The sequence below is a fragment of the Chelmon rostratus genome, chromosome 6 (assembly GCF_017976325.1).
Source record: "Chelmon rostratus isolate fCheRos1 chromosome 6, fCheRos1.pri, whole genome shotgun sequence".
Lineage (NCBI taxonomy): Eukaryota > Metazoa > Chordata > Actinopteri > Chaetodontiformes > Chaetodontidae > Chelmon > Chelmon rostratus.
Window position 1 is genome coordinate 2,396,430 of NC_055663.1, and position 20,668 is coordinate 2,417,097.

The 20,668-nt window shown below is 43.2% G+C and overlaps 1 protein-coding gene across 1 annotated transcript in view; it reads right to left on the minus strand.

Moving 5' to 3' along the window:
• The window catches only part of znf423 (zinc finger protein 423), a 160,323-nt gene that overhangs the window by 81,016 nt on the left and 58,639 nt on the right, over positions 1-20,668 (minus strand). Inside the window, exons 4-8 of the mRNA XM_041938722.1 lie at positions 1,816-1,993; positions 1,061-1,185; positions 762-843; positions 510-585; positions 100-380 (exon numbers count right to left, since the gene is read on the minus strand). Coding sequence (XP_041794656.1) covers positions 100-380; positions 510-585; positions 762-843; positions 1,061-1,185; positions 1,816-1,993 — 742 coding nt within the window. The remainder of the gene's footprint in view (positions 1-99; positions 381-509; positions 586-761; positions 844-1,060; positions 1,186-1,815; positions 1,994-20,668) is intronic.

A 20,668-nucleotide genomic window follows, 5' to 3' on the forward strand; every position in this document is an offset into this window, starting at 1 on the left:
TGGGGGTACAGAAAAAGACCATTAAAATGCAAGTTCCAGCAGTCACATTAACAAAAATCAGTAGTTTTAAAAACTTTAAAAAGCAAAGCTCTGTAGTACTTGTGTTTGCGGTTGGCGTGCTGTGTTTCAATATGCATGAGGAGAGAAGCCTCATCGAGAAAGATCTCAGGACAGTGGATGCATTGCAAGTCGGCACGGTCAGACAGCTGGGGGTGTCTGGTCAGGACATGTTTCTCCAGCTCGTCCGTCTGGCTGAACGTCTCCTCACAGTAATCACACATATACAGGTCCTGCTCCAGATCCACATCTCCTCCTGTTCCTTTCTTTCCCCCATCCCTCTCACTCCTCAGTGCAAGATGCTCTCGGTTTTTGCGGTGAGCCTACCAGAGTCAGAAAGTAGCCAAGATTTAAGGAAGCATGTGTTGTAAAGACATTTTGGCAAAATGTTTTCATATTTTGACAATAAGCTCGGGCTTCCTCCTTTAAAGTAAAAATGTATAAACTGTTACCTGCATATGGCTCTGCAGCGATGAGGTGGAGGAGAAGCCACGCTTACACACACTGCACTTAAATGGTTTGCTGGAGCTAGAGATGTGAACAAAAAGAAACTTCAGAAAAATCAATTATGATTCAAAGGAAAAGAACGGATCTAAATTGGAAGAGTCACATATAACACCGGAATCAAGAGTAAAAAAATATATACTGAACATGAGATGAACATTTCAATCAGATTTCATGATAATAGGATCAGAAGCAGTTGCCTGTGAGTCTTCAGATGGATCTTCAGGTGATCGGATCGGGAGAATGCAGCTTCACACTCCTGACAGCTATACTTCTTATCCCCTGCATCAATTAAGAGATTTATGAGAGAAAAAACATCATGTTGTAGACTGCAAGACACTGACAATCAGAATATGTGTTGCTGCTGGTTCGATGAACACTCCAAAAATCAAAAATTTCAGGTTTTTTAAATTACTGTGAAACCCATCAGCTTTTAATATGCCAATGCATACTGAGGAGTTCTGCATGACAAAAATCCAGGAGCTGTTTTCTAATCTACCTGTGTGGAGTTTGACATGACGGTCTCTGCTCCTCTTGTGTTTAAACAGACGGCTGCAGAAGGTACACTTGAAAGGTAGCTTGTCGCTGTGGATCTGCTCATGGCGCTTCAGGTAGCTCAGGCGGCTGAAGATAATCAAGAGGAGATAGACGACGATTAGTTATTTGCAAAGGCTCATAATATAAAATAAAAATGATTAACTTTCATTTCAATTGCATTTTTAAGAGTTTAACAAAATAAAACATCCATACCAAAATACATTTAAGTAGTAACTACATTTATAAGAAAATCCTGATGACAGGAACTTGGTTACCTTTAGTTTCATGTGTCATGTTGAAATGTAAACTATGTTCAATATCACTGTGTACATCTATTCAGCAGTAAGAAAGGAAACAGAAAAAGAGACAGCTCGGTAAAATGAGTAACGTAGAGGAATATGGTGATGACTTCATGGTGTATGTGACAGCTGTTCTTAAAATGGGTCTTGTGTTGCTCCCTGGAGAGGTTAATGAGAAATGCATTCAGCTCATTCCTTTCACTGTTTGCTTAGTGGTCCATGTTGCCATGCCAAAATAAAAATAAAAAATTGAATACATAAAGAGTACTCTTTATTCATGTACACATTGATATTAATGAGTTGGATATGAGGATGCAACCCAACGGCCAACTATCACGTGAGTCTTATTTTCTACAACACACCATGTGCGTCGGTGAACAAAGATGTCACCGGCAGCATCTTGGGGAACTAATCATACCTGAAGGATTTATCACAGAACTGGCAGGGGTATGGCAGACCAGCGCCTCCTTCCTCCTCGCCGCCAGTGGCCATGCCGAGGTCACAGCAGCCATCGGGCATCTGTGAGGGTGACGCCACATCTTTACTGGAGGGTGAGGAAGGCACCCAGGACAGTCCTGCTGTGTCATCATCACCATCTGACAGAGAGGAAACACAAGAAACAAAAAGATGAAGACAAACAAGAATACATATTTTGTACCCAGCGATAAGATGTGCAAAATAGAGACAGGCGAGCACAGACAGAAAAAAATGGGGGTGAAACAGTGAGCATTAAAATGATTAAGAAGAAGTTACATTACATTTTTCTTGGAAGGCAGAAGGCATGAGAGGGGGCCTGTGGGAGTTCATGTTAGAAAGAGACGATATAAACAAAAAACACATTTATCCTGCTTACACACACACATATACAGAAGGAAAATGAGGATGGCAGAGAAGAGGGGAGAATGAGAAAGAGAGAGACACTCTCCGGCAGCAGCAACATCTAAATAGAAAGCTCCAAGAACTATGTATCCCCGACGGAACTCAGAAATAAGGACAGAGTGTATTTTCTCTCCCTTCATCCTCCCTCTGCAGCCATCCCTCGTTCCATCCCTCCCCTCCCTTCCCATCCCTCCTCCCATCCCCAAGGAACATAGATCCGCCTCATCATATTTGCATTAGGGCCTTGGCAGATTGAAACGTCGGAAAAGCGATTAGGAGATGTGGAGAGCAGAGCGGAAAGATGGCGATATTCACTCCCTTTATCTGCCATACAGAGGAGATTATGCATTGCTCTTTTCCTTTTTTTGTCTCTCCCACTTTTTTTCCCCTCCTGTGTAGTCTGGCACAGAGGCGACAAAAAGGCCACGACTCCTTTAATAGAGACTTCAGAACGGATTCGAGGCAACAAAAGAAGGGGCTGAATAATGCTATTGCTAATGCTATGCTTGATATTGCTCTGTTCTTCTTCGTACGCTCTGTACAAGTTTGGCAATTTAGCATTTGCCTGAAACACGCAAAGGAGAGAGCAGGTGGAGAAAGAAGGGAGGCTCTTTTCCTTGTTTTAATCTGATAGCTGTATCAACCAGAGAAGCAGCAAATGAAAGAGAGAAAATAAAGAAACTAGAGTAATGCAACAGAGAGAGCAGAAAAGGCAAATTCATCATGAAGTCAATATTTCTGCAATACAGACGCACCAACACATGAGCAGACACTTTGAGGGAGAGAGGTTTCTTCTGATAATTTTAGAAACCTCTCCAAAGCACACACCTCAACCAACTCTTACCACAGTTTTGTTTGTCTTCTCTCTGTGTGTGTGTGTGTGTGTGTGTGTGTGTGTGTGTGTGTGTAGTCTACTGTGTATTGCGCCTTGCAGAGGGGGTGGAAAACAGATTCTTGTGATGAATCGATCGTAGAGAAAATGTAGGCACTGTGATGAGCAAATAGAACTCTGCAGGGGAGTCTGGGTTAAAAAAAATTGTAAAAGCATGACTTATGAATTTGACTGTAAGCAAAAAGGAAAATAAAAAAGGTTCTAAAATATAAGGAATAGAGATATCAACGTGAGGTTTAAGAGCAAGGCAAGAGGGAGAGAGAGAGCAGGTGACATGAAGTGAGTGAGTGAGTAAATGAGACAAATGGTGCAAGGGGACGAAGAAAGGAGGATGAAGAAGTGCATGGCAGTATGGTGTGCAGGCAGGGTGGATGGAGGACAAAAGTTGTCATCCTAGAGCACACAGTGACTAAAATGAGTGCACAGGTGAAACATAAATCAGAGAAGATAAAAAAGAGAGACAATAAGATGAGCAGACTTGAGAAGAAGGTGCAGAAATCTGGGAAGGAAAACAGAAAAATAGGGGGAGAAGTGTAATTTTGACAAATAATGTAGCTATTACAATACACTAATTTCTGATTAATTTAGTTTTATTATTTTCCCTGTCCCTGTTCGCACTTGTTCGAAATCTTACTTTGAAATAAGTAATTAGAGTTCAAGCCCTGAAGGGGCAGAATCATTTTGTGTTTGTGTTGTGTTTTTATTATTGTTATTTTTCTGCTGCATCAGCTCAAATTGCTGTGAGCTGCAATGAGCTACAATCATGAAACTTTGCCCCATAACTGGAAATGATGTGATTCTGCTACCCAAGAAGAATGAGCCCAGTCTGCCAGATGGTGATGCTGTAATTTAGCCCCAAAAATGCAATTTTAGAGAGGCCACAGCCCTAGCGCCAAGAAAGCCTGTGGACCATAAAGGTCCACCATAATGGATTTGTCACCATTCTGAATATTGGAAAAACAGTAAAATGAACAGAACTTGATGTACTTTGACTCCATCTAGACCAAAATGAGGATATTGCTTTGCAGTACTGCCATATATCATTGTTGTATATCACTATAACATCTCTATTATAAAAGAGCAAGATCAGTTGAATAACATGGCTGTTATTCAGGATAAGATTCTGAAAGGGCCAGAGTTTAGCAGGAAAATGTCCATAACTGGTTTGTCCAATCATTAGAAATCTTGTTAAAATATCTTTTGGCCGTCATTTGGAGTTTTGAGCCGACTTATGGAGGTGCCACAAATACCAAAAACATGTACCTCAAAATGCATTGGACATAATTTCACCAATTTAGGTGCACATGCTCTGGGGGCAAATATCAACCAAAATCTAAAGTGGACACGTCCTATCACACATTTGCTCATAACTCGAGATGCATTTGAGAAATAATTTAACTAATTAAGTTTCTTTCCAATCAGATGAAGGGGGGCTCGATGAGGGAACTGGGTGTGTAATTATTGAAATTCTGCAGGCTTTGTGACAGTGCAGCAGGTGTGTCATTGGTATCACTCCTTGTTTAAACAGAATTATTCTAGCTGAAGTGACATCGTGCACTTTTGTCAAGCCTGAAACCTGCTGGTTGCTCAAAGCTACTGTCATTTTGGCTAAATGAGCTTCCTCCATTTCCCTCAGTCCAATCAGAAGCAAGTACACAAGCTTGGTTTCATATGGGACATTACGCTGGACAGATGGAGACAACAAAAATGTTTAGTTCTGCAAGCATTCACTATCCATGCTAACTTTACACAAAAACTAAAGCCATGATACCACACACACTGAGCACAACATTATGAAAAATCAAAACATCAGCCATCTGACCTGGCACATGAAGCCAACCAAATACTTGAAATACAGCTAAGTAGTTTCCATTTAGTTTTCTGTGCTTTTGAGGTATCCACCTTACAAGTTTCGAATCCACGGGTGTAATAAATTAAGGTATCATCTAGATGGAGCAAGGCTGGTGTTAAGATACAGTGTGTCTAAAAACAATGTGTATAAAACACCAATCCAGACACAACTGCTTCCCGTTCAACAGTCCAAGTCTTTTCTGAGAAGGATTAGTGGTACTGTCTCAAACAAATGCACACCATGACCTTTTGTCTGTCTGCTGGCTCTGCAAAGCAGGATTCACTCAACAGTCAAACAACCAGACACAAAGACATTTTCAACCAAAAATTGTCAGCTGTAGTTGAGCAAAAAGAACAAAAAACTACATCTCAAAGACATGTTAGAATAAGCCAAGTAGAGAAGAGGGGGGAGTAAATGAATCCCCCAGAAAAAAACAGTGAAAGTGTTTCTTCACAGTTCTGGTCTGAACACATGTGGACCATTATGTGCACACCAGTATGAGTTAGTCTGATGGTAAAGTTGTCGAGGTGGGAAAGTGGGAGGAAGAGAGACAGAGAGAAAAGGAGATTGAACAAGAAGGAGATTCAGTCAGAGGAAGAGGGAGAAATCACTTTTTGAGGGGGGATGGAGTGGTGTTGAGAAAGAAGGGGAGGAGAGATTAGCGTCATTAAAGAGCCCTAATCCTCTGACTAGCGTGGCTGGCGCTAAAATGGAGGATCACACGGCTTTTTAACGGCGCCTTTGTCAGTCGCCCGCGAGGGGACCTGCCAAGACAAGGCCGAATGGCAAACTGGGAGAAACTGAAGGATGGGGAGGGGGGAGCGAAGAAAATTCCAATGAAAAGTTAAATTAGAGAAGAATCCTCGAGAGAAGATGAGGAGGATGGATGGTTGAGGGAGGGAGATTGGAGGGAAAAAAGAGGGAGAAAAAGTGGTTGGAGAAAAAGGAAAAACAGGCAGGAGCAGGCGGACGCCGACACATGCTGTTCCTACCCCCATCTCCTCCTCCTCCTCCTTTCTGTTCTTCTCTGGCGAATGAAAATGTACGAGAGAAGCAGAATGGAGGACTACAGGGCCCCAACAGCTCCGCTCCCACTTTATCTCTCACTCTGCAGTCTTCTCCTTTCCCATCCATTCCCTCTATTCTTTATCCCTCCCTCTGTCCCCAGCAGTCCCTTTACTCTTCTGTCTTCATTCTTCATCCCGCTTCCACTACCTCCCTCCCCCCGTTAGCTTTCATGTTGTTACTCATTATAGCACTGACATCGCTCCCTCTGTCCCTCTATCTATCTCTCCAACAATCTCTCCCCTACTGGTGTTGGCCTTCACCCCTGTGTCTTGGCCTGGACAGGCCCGGGGACAGAGGGGTGTGTGGGGGGGGTTGTGGGACAGATGGACAGAGCCTGAGCTCCAGAAGAGAAGGGAAAGATGAAAAAAGAGGAGGAGAGCTGAGCAGAGGAGAGGAGAGGAGGGAACCCAGGGGTCTGTAATGAAAAATGGAAAGGACCAGAAAACACACACATGAAAACAACACACACACTCCCCACATGTCTCTGGTAATAGACAGTGTGACAACGTGTGGAGGATACTGCCTTGGCGAATGACTCGAATGAAGAAACACACACGCTGATCTATTTCTCTTTATGTTTCTACCTCCACATTAACTTCCCGCAATCTAAACTCAGTAACTTAGTCATGACTGTCACACAGGGGGAACAAATATATCAAAGCAGCAGAGCTTATAAGATGGAACTCATATTAAAATTTATTTCAGAGACTACTGTGATCTTCAGATGTAATGATTATTAACTCTATCAACCATTCACATGAAAACCAGATGGCAAATTTGAAATATTGCACAGTATATCTAAATTTCTCCTGGCTTTTGCCATGAAATTGATTAAACAAATGGGCTGACATGGAACCAGCACTCAAGAATATTAGTTTAATTAGTTTGCTCTGGATAACACTGTCTGCTAAATGCCTGAAATGGAAAAATAATCCATGTATGTTGTGCTTCCTCTCTTTTCTGTCGCTTTGATGTTTGAATCAAAGGAGCTCAGCTGGTAGCGGCAAAAACATTTCAGCTCCCAGCACTGCTACTACAAGTACTGAAACTGCCTTCTACCTACAGTTACATTCAGAAAATTCAGAACTAACATTATAAATAAATAATACATAAAATGTTAAACATGCAATTAACTATCAGAATAAATTGAATTTCTTCAACATAACATACTGCACACGCCAAAAAAAGTTGAGTTTGAAACCAAAGGAACTGTCAAAGGTTTATTACACCTTTCATCCAAACTTTAAGGCTAATGCTAACGGGGTTGTTGCTCCAAATATTAAAAGCTCATGTAAACACATGTAATTCTGTCAAGGAAACCTGCTTCCTGACATTATCCCAAGTGAAATGAATGTTTTCACCTTGGGTTTTGCTGTCTACCTGCTCAAATTTTAATCCTCCTATCAGTCTGGCTTTCTCTCCCTGCCTTAAACCTCCCTCCCCATTCTACCACCTACCTCTCCTTTCCACCTTTCTGTTTGGCCATCAGCCCAGACCTGCACCTTTCCCACCTAGACCCCTGCTGACCTCCTATCCCTCCATCCCTCTCTTACTTCATCCCTCCTTCCAAGGCTCCCCAGGCACCCTCCGGCGGCCCCAGGCTGCCCCAGGCGTGCACACACACACACACACACACACACAGCCCCAGACTCACCATAGGGGGCAGAAAAACAACTTCCACCCTTGGCTCACTCTGGGCAGCCCAGCACACACTCACTTTCTCACACACAGAAACATGCATGAACATGCAACCACAGAGTGAAATTCATTACTGAGTTAATTTTGATAGAAAACAGGCATACCACGCACGTATTTATCATAATATTTCAAGCTTCATCTTAATTTTTTGTAAAGAACTTCCTGCAGGTTAAAAGTAATAGGTGCTGTATGCTTTTGCTGTAATGAATCATGTAGATGGGAAACAGCCTGGATCAAAAGATTTGCGTTTTTCCTGTTTACTTCCTTTTTGTGTGATGCATGAGGTAAGTATCCAAAACAATATAAGTGACCATAATCCAAGTAATCATCCACTCCTTGGCCTCCTTCGCCATCCTACAAGGTTTAAAAATACCACACATGGGATAGCTTGACAAGAAAGTACCATACCATACAAGCTGGCACAGTTCACTGGTTGCCATGCATTATGAGAATTTTACAATAGGATGATTTATATAACATCCAATATATATTGGATGAAACCACCTGTTGTGTAGCGAGTTCATGCTCTTACAAAGAATACACTTTTTAACTTTTTTCTACAAAAAAATACCCAAAGTAATAACAAGGAAACAAGGAAAAGGAAAGGTGCAAACAAAAGTCTGCAAAATGCATCTGCAATATGATTCGCTGTTGGCTGGGTGCAGCAATTCAAACATATGCACATTGCTGCAACTCTGGCCTGTGCTCGGATGACCCACAGTCCTCTGCTGCAGTCCTTGTAGCTCAAATGGTGATGCAGCCTGATGGAACAAACACACACACAATCACACACACATGTGCCACAGCGAGGACAGACAGAAAGGATGGTACAGCAGTCCGTCCGAGGCTTGAGTCCTTGAAGGCACAATGGATGGACACACAGACACACACAGACACAGACACACACACACAGACACACACACAAAGACACACACACAAACACACACACACACACACACACACACACACACACACACACACACACATAGACTAAGCAGGCTATGGGGACCCTCACCTTCTGCCTTGGGAATGGGTTCGGCTGCCTTGGACACTTTTGGGCGCCAACTGCTCCATATGGGCAGTGTGTGTTTGTGTGTGTGTGTGTGGGTGTGTGTGTGTGTGTGTGTGTGAGTGTGTTGAGTGCAGAAGGTTAGGGGCATGGGATGGGGGTGGCTGGACAGTGAGCTGGCAGATGACAAGACTGTTGCTACCACACAGCACGCAGTAATATGCTGTCTACAAACATCAACAGTGCATAACATGCACATGAACATACACAGAGCAGGCCAATATGTAGAGACAGGTAAGTGCAGGCCATAGAGTTAATGAAGTTCATGTGGACTTTGAAATGAGTAGTTCTTTACAGTGTCTGAGGCTTCCAGCTGTCTTTCATATTCATGTAGAATTAATACAACACACAGCTGCTTGGTCTTGGACTGTGAAGCTGTTCAACAACCTTTTGAAACTGATGTAAAATATATTTTACCTGCTACAGTTTTTAAGCGTTAATGGGGATTTCAAATTCAAATTCATTTTTCAGAAGATGACGAATATCAGGGTGATACTGCACACCACAGCTCCATCAAGATTTGATAATGATGTCAAAACAGATGAAAGTATGAGGCAGTGATTAGTCACTTTATTCTCTGGTCATATTAGAAAATGCTTGTATTTTTTAAAGGGATTTTTATGCTTTATAAAATAGATTACAAAAAAGATATGACAGGAAATGAGCAGAGAGTGACATGGGGAACGACATACGATAACCTGTTATATGTTATACGTACATTAACCCCTTGGTCACTAGGAACCCGAGGTTTAAGTATTAGTAGTATTCATCAACAATGTGTACTATAACATGCTTCTACTGATACAGAAAGAGCCAGAAGACATGAACAGACACATACATGACACAACACACAGTCTGTCTCCTGCACAAAAAAACATACACCATGTGGTAGAGGAGGGCTGGCATCAGCTTCCTCTTACACTATAGAACTACATTCTTTCTCAACAAGGCTTTTATCTTACTGTCTCCTGATTTCCTTCTCTACCTCAAGTCAAAACACAGAGCAAGGCATTAATGGTGGTCAGGCAGAGTGTTAAATAAACACCATGCCAATGCACACACACACAGTGTACAGTACACCACACATGCACACATGCTTGCATGAAGACACACACAGACACTGGTGCGGTCCATTGTGTGCATGCCAGCTACATTATCTATTTTTAAGAATGAGGTGTGATGGACTGACAGACAACTCGCTAACCTGGAAACACATTCACCTGAGTCATACACACACACACATAATATGCACACACTTGATTCACTTCTCATACCTTCATGCACACACGCTCGTAAGCGCACACACTCATGCACATAAAGAGACCCTTGGATGCGTACAGAAATAACCACATCGAGCACCCGCAGAACTGTAATAATATACATGTAGTTATGAATAACAATAGCTGAGTTACATTTTGAAAGCATTATTAGTGCTACCTTGTGAATAATGATGGATAATTAGCAAGAACATCATATATGTTCCTGTGTGCATTCATCATTTTAAACACAGGACATCCACTAAAAATGGATGTCACTGATCTAGGGATGTATCAACAATATAACTCACACACAAACAAATCCTCCTACATTCACCTACGCGTATGTGGGACCCATAAATAAGTGATGTAAGCAGCTGGAGCTCGCTGTTCAAAACACAAACACACTGTTACACACATACACTTCGGTAAACAAACCTATTTTTGTATATTCAACACAAATACACCAAAAACACACACAAACGTTTTTTTTTTAACCATCTCTCTCCATCTACAGCAAAACAAGGGAAGCAATGCAGGTACAGAAGCTGCCAAGAGATGGATTTTAGGAGAGATGGAGAGACGGAGAGAAAGTAAGAGCAAATTGTGGGGAAAGAGAGACACAGAGAGGCAATGAAGCTCCTAAAGTCCCAATGGAGAATGGTAGAGGGGGGTCTTTTGCCCAGGGGAAGCCCAAAAGAGCATGCTGTGAGAGGCGGGTACCTCCTACCCACTGCTCCTCTTCCCTCCCTTCCCTTCTGGAGGACGGGATCCTGGACAGCCCCCTTCTCACAGCTCCTAAACCCCCCATGAGAGGAAGACATGCACATGCACACACACACACATAGGCATACACAATGAAGAGGAGTCCCCAGGGAAGGAGCAGAGCAAAGCAGAACACCTGGACCTGCCACTAGTGACACACTCGGGGATTAGAGGCACAGACGGCAAGAGAGATGGAGAGAGAGAATGCACACTGGGATAGAGACACATACTATATCCAGAAGTAATATGCATAAACATACACAAACACATGCAAGCTCTAACTAATGGCACTTCGTCCTAAGTAAGGAGGCAAAAACATGGAGGTACATTCAGACTGACTGCAAAAAGAATTTTCATTTGACTTTTATGAGATGAGCTTGAACTCTTATGCACAGACGTGTGTGTGTGTGTGTGTGTGCGTGTGTGTGTGAGTGAAACACTAATAACGTACAGTAAACAAATACATCCCATCACCATATGTCAAACAGCTTTGAGGCCTTGATTCAGAAGTGATTTAGTTATATGTTTTTCTGTGGTTTTGACCTTAATCTCAACTTGAATCTAAAAACTTTTTCAAGATAGTCAAGCAAAATGTACATTTAGCCGTGAATCAATTTAATAAATGTTGCAGTGCAGTTTTGTCATTCCCTCTAGCACCAAAATCCAGTCTGTCTATTTCATCTGATGGTATTAATCACACTCACATGGATTGACTGAGGTCTTCATAAGAGGCCTGACAGCATTCAAGAACAACATGAACTGTATACGATTTTGCAGATGTAGATAGAAGGATGGTGCGAGTATTTCCGTATATACAGTTATTCACTTCCCAACTTCCATGCAGCTTGGGTAGAGTGTGTCTGCAGTATAATTACTCATGTGTTAAACCTTTCGCTCCCCAGAGAAACACAATATTGCCAGTCGTGGGTCAAGGACAGAGACGGAGGGGATGAAAAGGAGGAAAAAGGCAGAGAGGTAAAGGAGATAAAGTGAGACAAAGAAAGGGAAGTAAACGAGGACACAATGACAAAAGAGAAAGAAAGAAACAGAAACAAACAGGAAAGAAAAGAGGCAAGGACGGACGCAGAGGGGTTGAGAAGACAAGTATCAGAAATTTCAGAAAGGAGGTACACAGACACAAGGTACCAGAAAAAAGCCTTGACAGTGACATATCAACAAATTATCTGAAAACTAACACACACACACACACATTAAAGGTGGGAGAACATCGATTATAGCAGTGATTAAACCAGCCTAAATGCATTTTCATTTCAACATAACTGCTGTGGGATCTCATCAAGAATACCTCCCTCAGTCTCCCAGGCACAAGAAAGAAAGCAAGTGTGTGTGTGTACATCTTTGCAAGCACCCATTTGATTTTCAGACCTCAGGAGTGAGGACATGTTTGGAAAGTGAGGACATTCTGTGCGGTCAAAGCGCTGTCTGAGGCTTCAGCTGGTTTAAATGGTTCGGTTAGAATTAGGGTTAGGGTAAGTTAGGTTGGGGTTAGGCATGTAGTTGTGATGGTTAAGGGCTGGGGAATGCACTTTCAATGAGGGTACAAACGGGTGGGTGGGTGGCTGGGTGTGTGTGTGTGTGTGTGTGTGTCTTATGTGCAGCCACTAAATTCTTCTGTTTGTCACTTTGACACAAACTGCTTTGTTTTTCTTCTCACAGACAAGCAGTCAGCCTTTACTTATCAAAACACACCTAGAGAGAGAAACATTCATATGCCAACACAAGGTCAGTTAGAAAGGGAATAATCCCCAAGTATCAAGTTCAATGTGATGGAGGAGAAGGGAAGGTTTTAAAACAAACCGTCCAGAAAAGAGACTCCAGTGTGAACTAGAGACCGCACACTGGCTACAACAAAGAGCAGCGCTCAGACTCACACAGGGAGGGACGCACAGACAGAAAAAAGGTGGATTTGGTAAGAAAAAAATAGACTGTGTGTTTGTGTGTGTGTGTGTGTGTGTGTGTGAGAGAGAGAGAGAGCTGGTGACATGAAACAGATCAAAGAGGGGAGAGGACAGCAGGGCAGGGAAGGAGAAAGACAAAGAGAAAGAGTGGCCAGGGGGCCCCGTAATTACAACCTACATCCGCCAAGCTGAGCCATGTGTGACTCTGTGCGTTTGTGTGTGTGCGTGTGTGTGCATGTGTGTGCGTATGCGTGTGTGTGTATAGGTAGTCCAAGCATGGCTGTGGGATGAAGGAGTGTTTTGAGTGAAGAAATTTGCCGTCCACACACACCCACCCACCTACCACACACATAGGCACATAGCTCCCAATTTCTTCCCACTGTGGCTGCCCAACATGAACAAATAAAAAAAAGACAGACACAGACACAGACACACACACACACACACACACACACACACACACACACACACACACACACACACACACACAAAACAATACACACAGTTAAAGCTACAGACAAAGCAAAACAAAAACTGTGGTACGTAAATACCTTGTGGAGCAGATAAATCTGGTCTCATAACATGCATAAAATTGTAATGCAAAGGTAAAGGTCATCAATGACTCAGCCGTTCATCATTTATAAAACATCAGCACATGTACATGTGAGCACATATACAAAAAAAACGGGATGCATACAGAGAGACACACATACACAGTGAGGTTGGGAGTGTCTGTGGTGGAGGGGCACAGATCAATGGAGACCACTGAGTGGTTTGTCTCTGAGGCAAAACAGCAGATTGGTCTGGGACCCTACAACCACTAACACACACACGCACACACACACACACACACACACACACACACGCACACACACATGCACGCACACACGCACGCACGCACACACTTTATCATGTAACTGTAAAAAGTGTGCTATTTTTTTGCCAAGGATTGTAACTGGAAGCTTCCTCTTGTTCTGGGTTGTGCTTCGTCATCATCACATTGTGGTCAAAAGACAGGTGGTGCTTCTTTTTCTTCCAGGCAGCTGGCAGCTTGGCATTTGCAGTAGAGATGCTCCTTGCAAACTTTACCCCCTACACTCAATCCCAGCATTTAGAGCAGACTAGTTGTAATGAATGTTGAACATATGGCTAATGTAGCAAAGTAACAAGTACATTTCTCACCCAAAGATATACTTGAGTAAAGAACAGAGGAAAACTAGGTAAAAAACAAACATGAAAAGTAATTTTTTACTTGTGTGTTACTTGTAATGTGTTATTACCGACCCTGCACAGACATCGCTGTTAGAGGACACAAACAGTTTAATAGAGTAGTGAGAACAGAGAAATGGAAATGCCTCCATGACGGACGGGGGTTCAATGTGCTTCCACACCCTAGCATCAGCACGGTTTTTCTATTTTCCCTTCCTGCACTCCAGTTCGTCCCTTTACCCACGTATGCCTCCAACCTTCACTAATCTCATTCTCTATATACCTACTACCACCCCCTTTGGCCCACCCTTCTGTTTCTCTCCTCTCTCGATCTCTCAGTGTCCACTTACTTCTACCTGATTGTCCCTTGCAAGCTCAAGTCTAACAAGGCAACAGCACTGAGACTCTGTATGGATAGTGTGTGTGTGTGTGTGTGTATGTGTGTGTGTGAGAGAGATATATATATATAGAGAGAGAGAGAGAGATTCAATGACCTAAACCAAAACAATACTTTTTGTGTCTATCCTAATTCCCTATTAGCATTATGCCATTGTTGGACTCAATATTTTTATTGTGTGTGACAATACCAGTGTGGTTGTGTTATTAGAGACACGTATTGGACTTTTCTTTATCACCTACCTCTGTCGTTTTATGCCTCTGTCTTTCACTCTATCATTCAGCGCCATCACCAGGCAAAAACACCTGTATGGCTGGTGTTTCACCTACAGGAGATCCATCTCCCTGAGCAAGCCTTCATTCCTTCATCTCTCTCTCCTTCCTCCATCTCTCCTCTATCTCGTTCCCAACCCCCTCCCCTCTGCAGAGGAGCAAGCTAAAAGTACAAGCATGCCCCAAAATTAATTTAAACGGAGGAATTAAATTAAAAGCGAAGCCTCAGGAGTTTTATTATGTACTAACGTTTGAACCATTCACTTGGATTGTATTACTAAAACATGAATAATTAAGGAGTGGTGGGGGCTATTATTACATCAGGAAAGAAGAGGAAAAAAACATGATACTACCGGAATAGATTTAATGGAGACTGATTGAGTCTGTTACAAGACGCTGAATCTGTGGGATGTGGACCTAAGAAAGCAAGAAGGACACTGGCAAAAACGGTAAATGGTGATTATGCTGGTACAGTATACTGTGAGCCTGGCCGACTGTGATGAGTGTAAGGCTAATGTTCAGTATATTTGTGTGTACCAAACAATTCCAAGAAAACCCCAAAACTCTGGCCTTTTTTCTTGAAGGAACTGGGCTGGTTATACCTAAAGAAGCGGCAGCTAATTTAATGCTTTTAACGGTAAAGGTTTGATAACCCTGCCCTGACTGTACATTTTGCTTTTCATGTGTGCAGTGTGTCTTGTGTGGCCATTCAGTCAATTAAATGTCATTTTACAAAGAAGTAGAAAATACTATAATGATTATTATTATTATTATTATTATTTTATCTAGGTGTAAGGATCATGTTTGGGAAACACCACAATAAGCTGTCTGAAACAGGTGGTATATTGTGCACATGTGCTCACTGTGTTGTTAATAAAGTTCAAAAAGCAGGAAAAAAAAACATTGTGCGTGCATTTGTCTAAAAAAATGACCAAATCATGATCTGGTGAGACCGACTGAGACAGTTGGTAGAAACCAGTGCTACTCGCGGAAATATTTGTGTGGAGCCCTGCCTTTTCAAAGCAGACATTTGGCAAGACAGGTAAAGTGCACATGTAAAGAGTAACACTGATAACAGCTTATATTTTTTGTTGTGTCATCTGAAAGCGTGTGTCTGTGCAAGCTGGCTCAGAGGAACAAAGCTGACATGAAAGTGGTCTATCACTAAATCAGACTTTTACACCTGGCCCCAACTTTGCAGGTGGCATGGTGTCTCAGTATAGTTTATCATAGGTAAACGAAAAGAACATTGTACTGCTGTTTCTCCAAAGTCTTCCTTACCACAGCTTTGTCTCAGCGCAATCGGACATAATAACATAACACCCATCATTCAGTGCCCTTGACATGTAGCATACTGTGTAGCTGAGCTTCTGTCCTGGATACAGTCTTTTGTGTGCAATGTCATTTAATTCCTCACTTGAAGAGCCAATCCTTTTACTTGCCTGTGGGTTGTAGAGGTCACGTTTAAAACTCTGCTTCATTAGAAAATCGGACAGTGGTGTATTCTGTCACGGTGCAGGTACAACTGCGCTTCAGGTTTACTTTGAAATTTTACAGATTGTTTAATGTGAGTCATGTGTGTTCTGGACTTATATATCTGAAGCTGCTTTACAATGATTATGTGTCAACAAAGTCGCATACATATATATAACAAACACACACATCCACAGACCTTTGATTCTCTGTCTATTCTCCGTCAGAGTGAATGTCCCACAGCTCTATCTAGCTTTAATTGACTTTTTCTTGCACCATTCAAATATCTGTGTGTGTCAGTGTACATTTTGCACTACAGAATTATTAGTCTTCTTGTTCTGTCTCTACTCTGAAGCCGGCCTTATCAGCCATTGAGCAGTCAGCCCACCCCCCCATCGCCAGCTGTCACCGAACCTCCCACCACACACACTATTCTCTCAGGACAAACTCCCCAACACACAAACCAAATACCCACATACACTCAAAACGCAGGCATATACAAATCTCTGTACACACGCCCAAACAGTTCTTTACTCAAATTAACACACACACACACACACACACAACTTTTATCTGCTCATTTGCAGGCCGTATGGTTTGGCAGCCAACAAGGGGGAGAAGCATTCACTCACCCTACCTCCCAAACCCCCCGAATGCCCTCTACCCACCCATTTCTCCACCAAAACTCAGCCCTAGCCCCAACACTATCTCAGGAACAGAGAGAGAGGAACACTGGACAGAGGCAAACCATGTTGCAGAGACTCTTCCTGGGGGAGTTCATTACTCAAGAGTGCTACCAGCCAGCAGTGTTGAGGTAAAGAAGTCAGTCTGCCATGGATCCCCAAGCCTTTATTTTAAATCTACCAACACACACACACACACACACAAACACACACACAGTGTCGTCTAATACTCCTACTGAGCTGCTCTCAATAGAGAGGAGAAAGGTGAGGAGAAAGATGGAGAGTAAAAGATTGAGGGTGAGACAAAGGAGAGAAAAGTGGAAAGATGGAGAGAAAAAAGAGACTAAATGAAAATGAGTGGAAGAAACAATGACATCAAATAAACAGGCAACTAGATGGATGAATAAGGCTGGCTAATACAAGTACAAGAGCCCCCCTGCCTCCCATGTTCACCTTCCCCTTTATTCATTACTGTTGTTTGTGTTGTTTTGTTGTTTGAGTGCCCTGTCTTGCTGCACTCCCCGGCAGGCCTTGCTCCTGACTTATTCAGCAGTGTTTTCTATCATATTTGAAAATTGAAGAGCAGATTAATAATTAATTAATATTTAAAGACATCCCACTTGAATGAGTGAGAGAGACAGACAGCGAGAGAGAGAAGACAGAGAGAGGAAAGGAGGGAATATATGGGAGGAATTCTCTTGTTCCTTAACCCCAATTCTAGGATTCATACTGGGAGCAGAAACACACATGAACATACAAAGACACCCCCCCAGCACCACCACCACCACCATCGAAGCCACACTTACAGGAAATATGCATGCGCTTATGATCATACATACGTGTGCACACACAAACACACAATGGCCCCCAGTGCAGTGAATTCCAATCAGGCAGCAAGCAGGACAGCTATTTCTACGGACAAAGGACAGGGGAGGAGGAGGGGCAGAGGGAGAGATGGAGAGCAGGAATGGAATGGGGGGCGTATGGTAGCACCTCGGGGAGAAGGCCCAGAGCAGTTGACGTCAGTGTGCCTGTGTGTGCCTGTGTGTGTGTGTGTGTGTGCGTACAGCATTGGGGTGGGGGTAAATGGGAGTGTGAGAGAGAGACTGACAGAGTTGGTCCTGCTGCCCCCCTAGAGAGCTTGTGTGGGGAGAGAAGAGAGCAGAGCAGGGCTCCTAGGATCCCAGACAGAAAGGCCGACAAAAACAGCCACTCACTCAACAGACATAACAATCAGTTTGTCAACTGTTTCATCAAAAGTCTGCAGTTTATTTAGATATAAAGTGGCAGCAGTCTAATGCATGGCAGTGTCTCCGTCCACGCTGGCTGACACGATTCCCTCCTGCTTCTCTCTAACTGCATTTCTGTCCTTCAATTGTTTGTCCACTGTGCATCTCACCCCCTTTTATACATTTCTGTACTTCCAATCTCTCTGACTCACTCTCCTTGATCTTCTTCTCCACTTTGCTCCGTCCCTCCCTCTACTCTCCCTCTTCCCTCCCTCTCTCCCTGCGTTGTGCTTTTCTCTGACATTTGGCTGGACAAAGGCGAGTCACACCTGAGCACAGGGTTAAAACTATTATTGGCCCTCTCCCTGTGGTACACTGCCCTTTGCCACCACTGTCTGTGACTAAAACCGTGTGTGTGTGTGTGTGTGTGTGTGTGTGTGTGTGTGTGTGTTTATTAAGCTTAGTATGTTGTGAGTTGTAATGGTATTACAATACCTGAGCCTTATATCTGGAATTTTCAGGTACTTAAGTTCAGATCTCACGGTCACTCAAAGGCCAACATGCAGGTACAGATACAAAGATGACTGGTTTACTTTCATTTGTTGTATCTAGGTATCTTTACCATGGCTCAATCTCCAAAAGGAACTAATTAAAGTTTATGTTTTTCTCACAATTCAGGTGCTCAAATTTACAGCAAATAGTCTGATGAGGGTTGGGTGGATGGATGCAGCAAAAACAAACAATTGTAATCAAAAACATCAATATATTCCATTATCACACGAAACCTCTCTGCATACTTTAAGGGGCACATTCAATGAAACGTCTAACAAACAAGAAGTCATAATAAGGGACAAGGAAGAGGAGCTATTGACCCAAGTGGGTACAGTGCACGAATGTACAATGCAGATACAGACTGGAGAAAACAGCTTAAGTGAAGTGCAAAACAAATCTAAAGCATCAAACAGGGTATGCAAGACAGAGGTGGGGAAAGGGAGAAAGAAAGAGTGGAAAAACAGAGGGAGGGAGACAAACAGGGGCTGCTTTGGGGCCAGTCGCCGCAGGGTGTGTGTGAGTGTGTGTGTATGTGTGTGCGTGAATGTGTGTCTTGGGATGGCACAACGGGGGAGTTTTTGGGGCATGGAGGAAGGGATCAGAGCTTTGGGGCCAGCTCCACAGGGAACAGAGGAGATGGGGAGAGAATGGAGGGAGGCTGTGGGGGAAGGGAAACAGAGGGTGAAAGGAAGGGATGTGGTCAGTTTTGAGTTTTAGAACTCAGCAGGGAGGGACAGCAAGGGAGGAGGGGGGGAAAGCAGGCAAACTCTGTGCAATCTGCAATCTGTTTGCTCTGAAAAAGAGGAGAGGAGAGGAGAGGAGAGGAGAGGAGAGGAGAGGAGAGGAGAGGAGAGGAGAGGAGAGGAGGCATGAATGGGAGGTACAGGGCTTTGGGTCACAGTGGATGAGAGGGGGATGAGGGCAAAAGGAAGGAAGTGGACAAAGAATGGAGAAAGAGAGGTAGAGGGGCAGAATCGAAGAGAGAGGGGAGGAGTATCAAATGGAGGGAGGTTGCATACTCCACTTGGTAAGAGAAAAAGAAGAAGCAGAGGGGGAGACAAAGGGAGGAAAAAAGTCCCAGGTGTCATTGGGGGCTGGGGTGGGGAGTGTAGAAAAAAGGAATAGAGGTTCTGGGGGTCCTGGTTGTTGGCAGGGGTGCAGGAATTCAAGAGAATGGCCTGTTCCTCATTATCCAGACACCCACCTCACATTCACACACATACATGGAAGAGGCCCCCACACGGCCCCATGACAACTCTATCCTGACCTGTCCATACATGCACACACATACACACACGCACACACGCGCGCACACACACACACACACACACACACACACACACACACACAAACACACAAACACACACACACTTAATGGTTTTTCTTTAAGCACTTTCTGTATTAATTTTAGCACTGAAGACATCAAAACTGTGAAAAATCAATTAGAGGAATTTATTGCCTTCTTAATGTGTTGGACCATCAGTTGTGTTGTGCAGAGGTATCGTTGGCAGGAAATAGCCCTTTTCAACCACTATAGTAATCCATGCTCTGGTAAGAACCGTTCATTTAAATAAAGAGAAATGACAGTCCATCATTACTTTAAGACATGAAGGTCGGTCAGTCCGTAAAATTTCCAGAACTGTGATTCCTGTGTATCCTCACGTGCAGTTGTACCAATCATCAAAGGCTTTGAAGAAACTAGCTTTAGCTCTGCGACCGTCTCAGGAAAGAGTTACCAAGAGTTGCCTGTGCTGCAGAAGAGAAATTCATAACAGTTACCAGCCTCAGCAAGTGCAAATTGACAGCACCTCAGATTAGAGGCCACATACATGCTTCACAGAGTTCAAGTAGCAGACACATCTCAACATCAATTGTTCAGAGGAGACTGTGTGGATCAGACCTTCATGGTTGAACAGAGGCAAAGAAACCACCACTCAGGGCGACCAATGACAGTTATCTCATCAACATTAGACAAGTACAAAAACAAATCTGTATTTTGGTCTCTTGAGTTCAAGAGTGTCAGATACTGATGCTTTGTCAAGCCATTCAGTGTCTCAT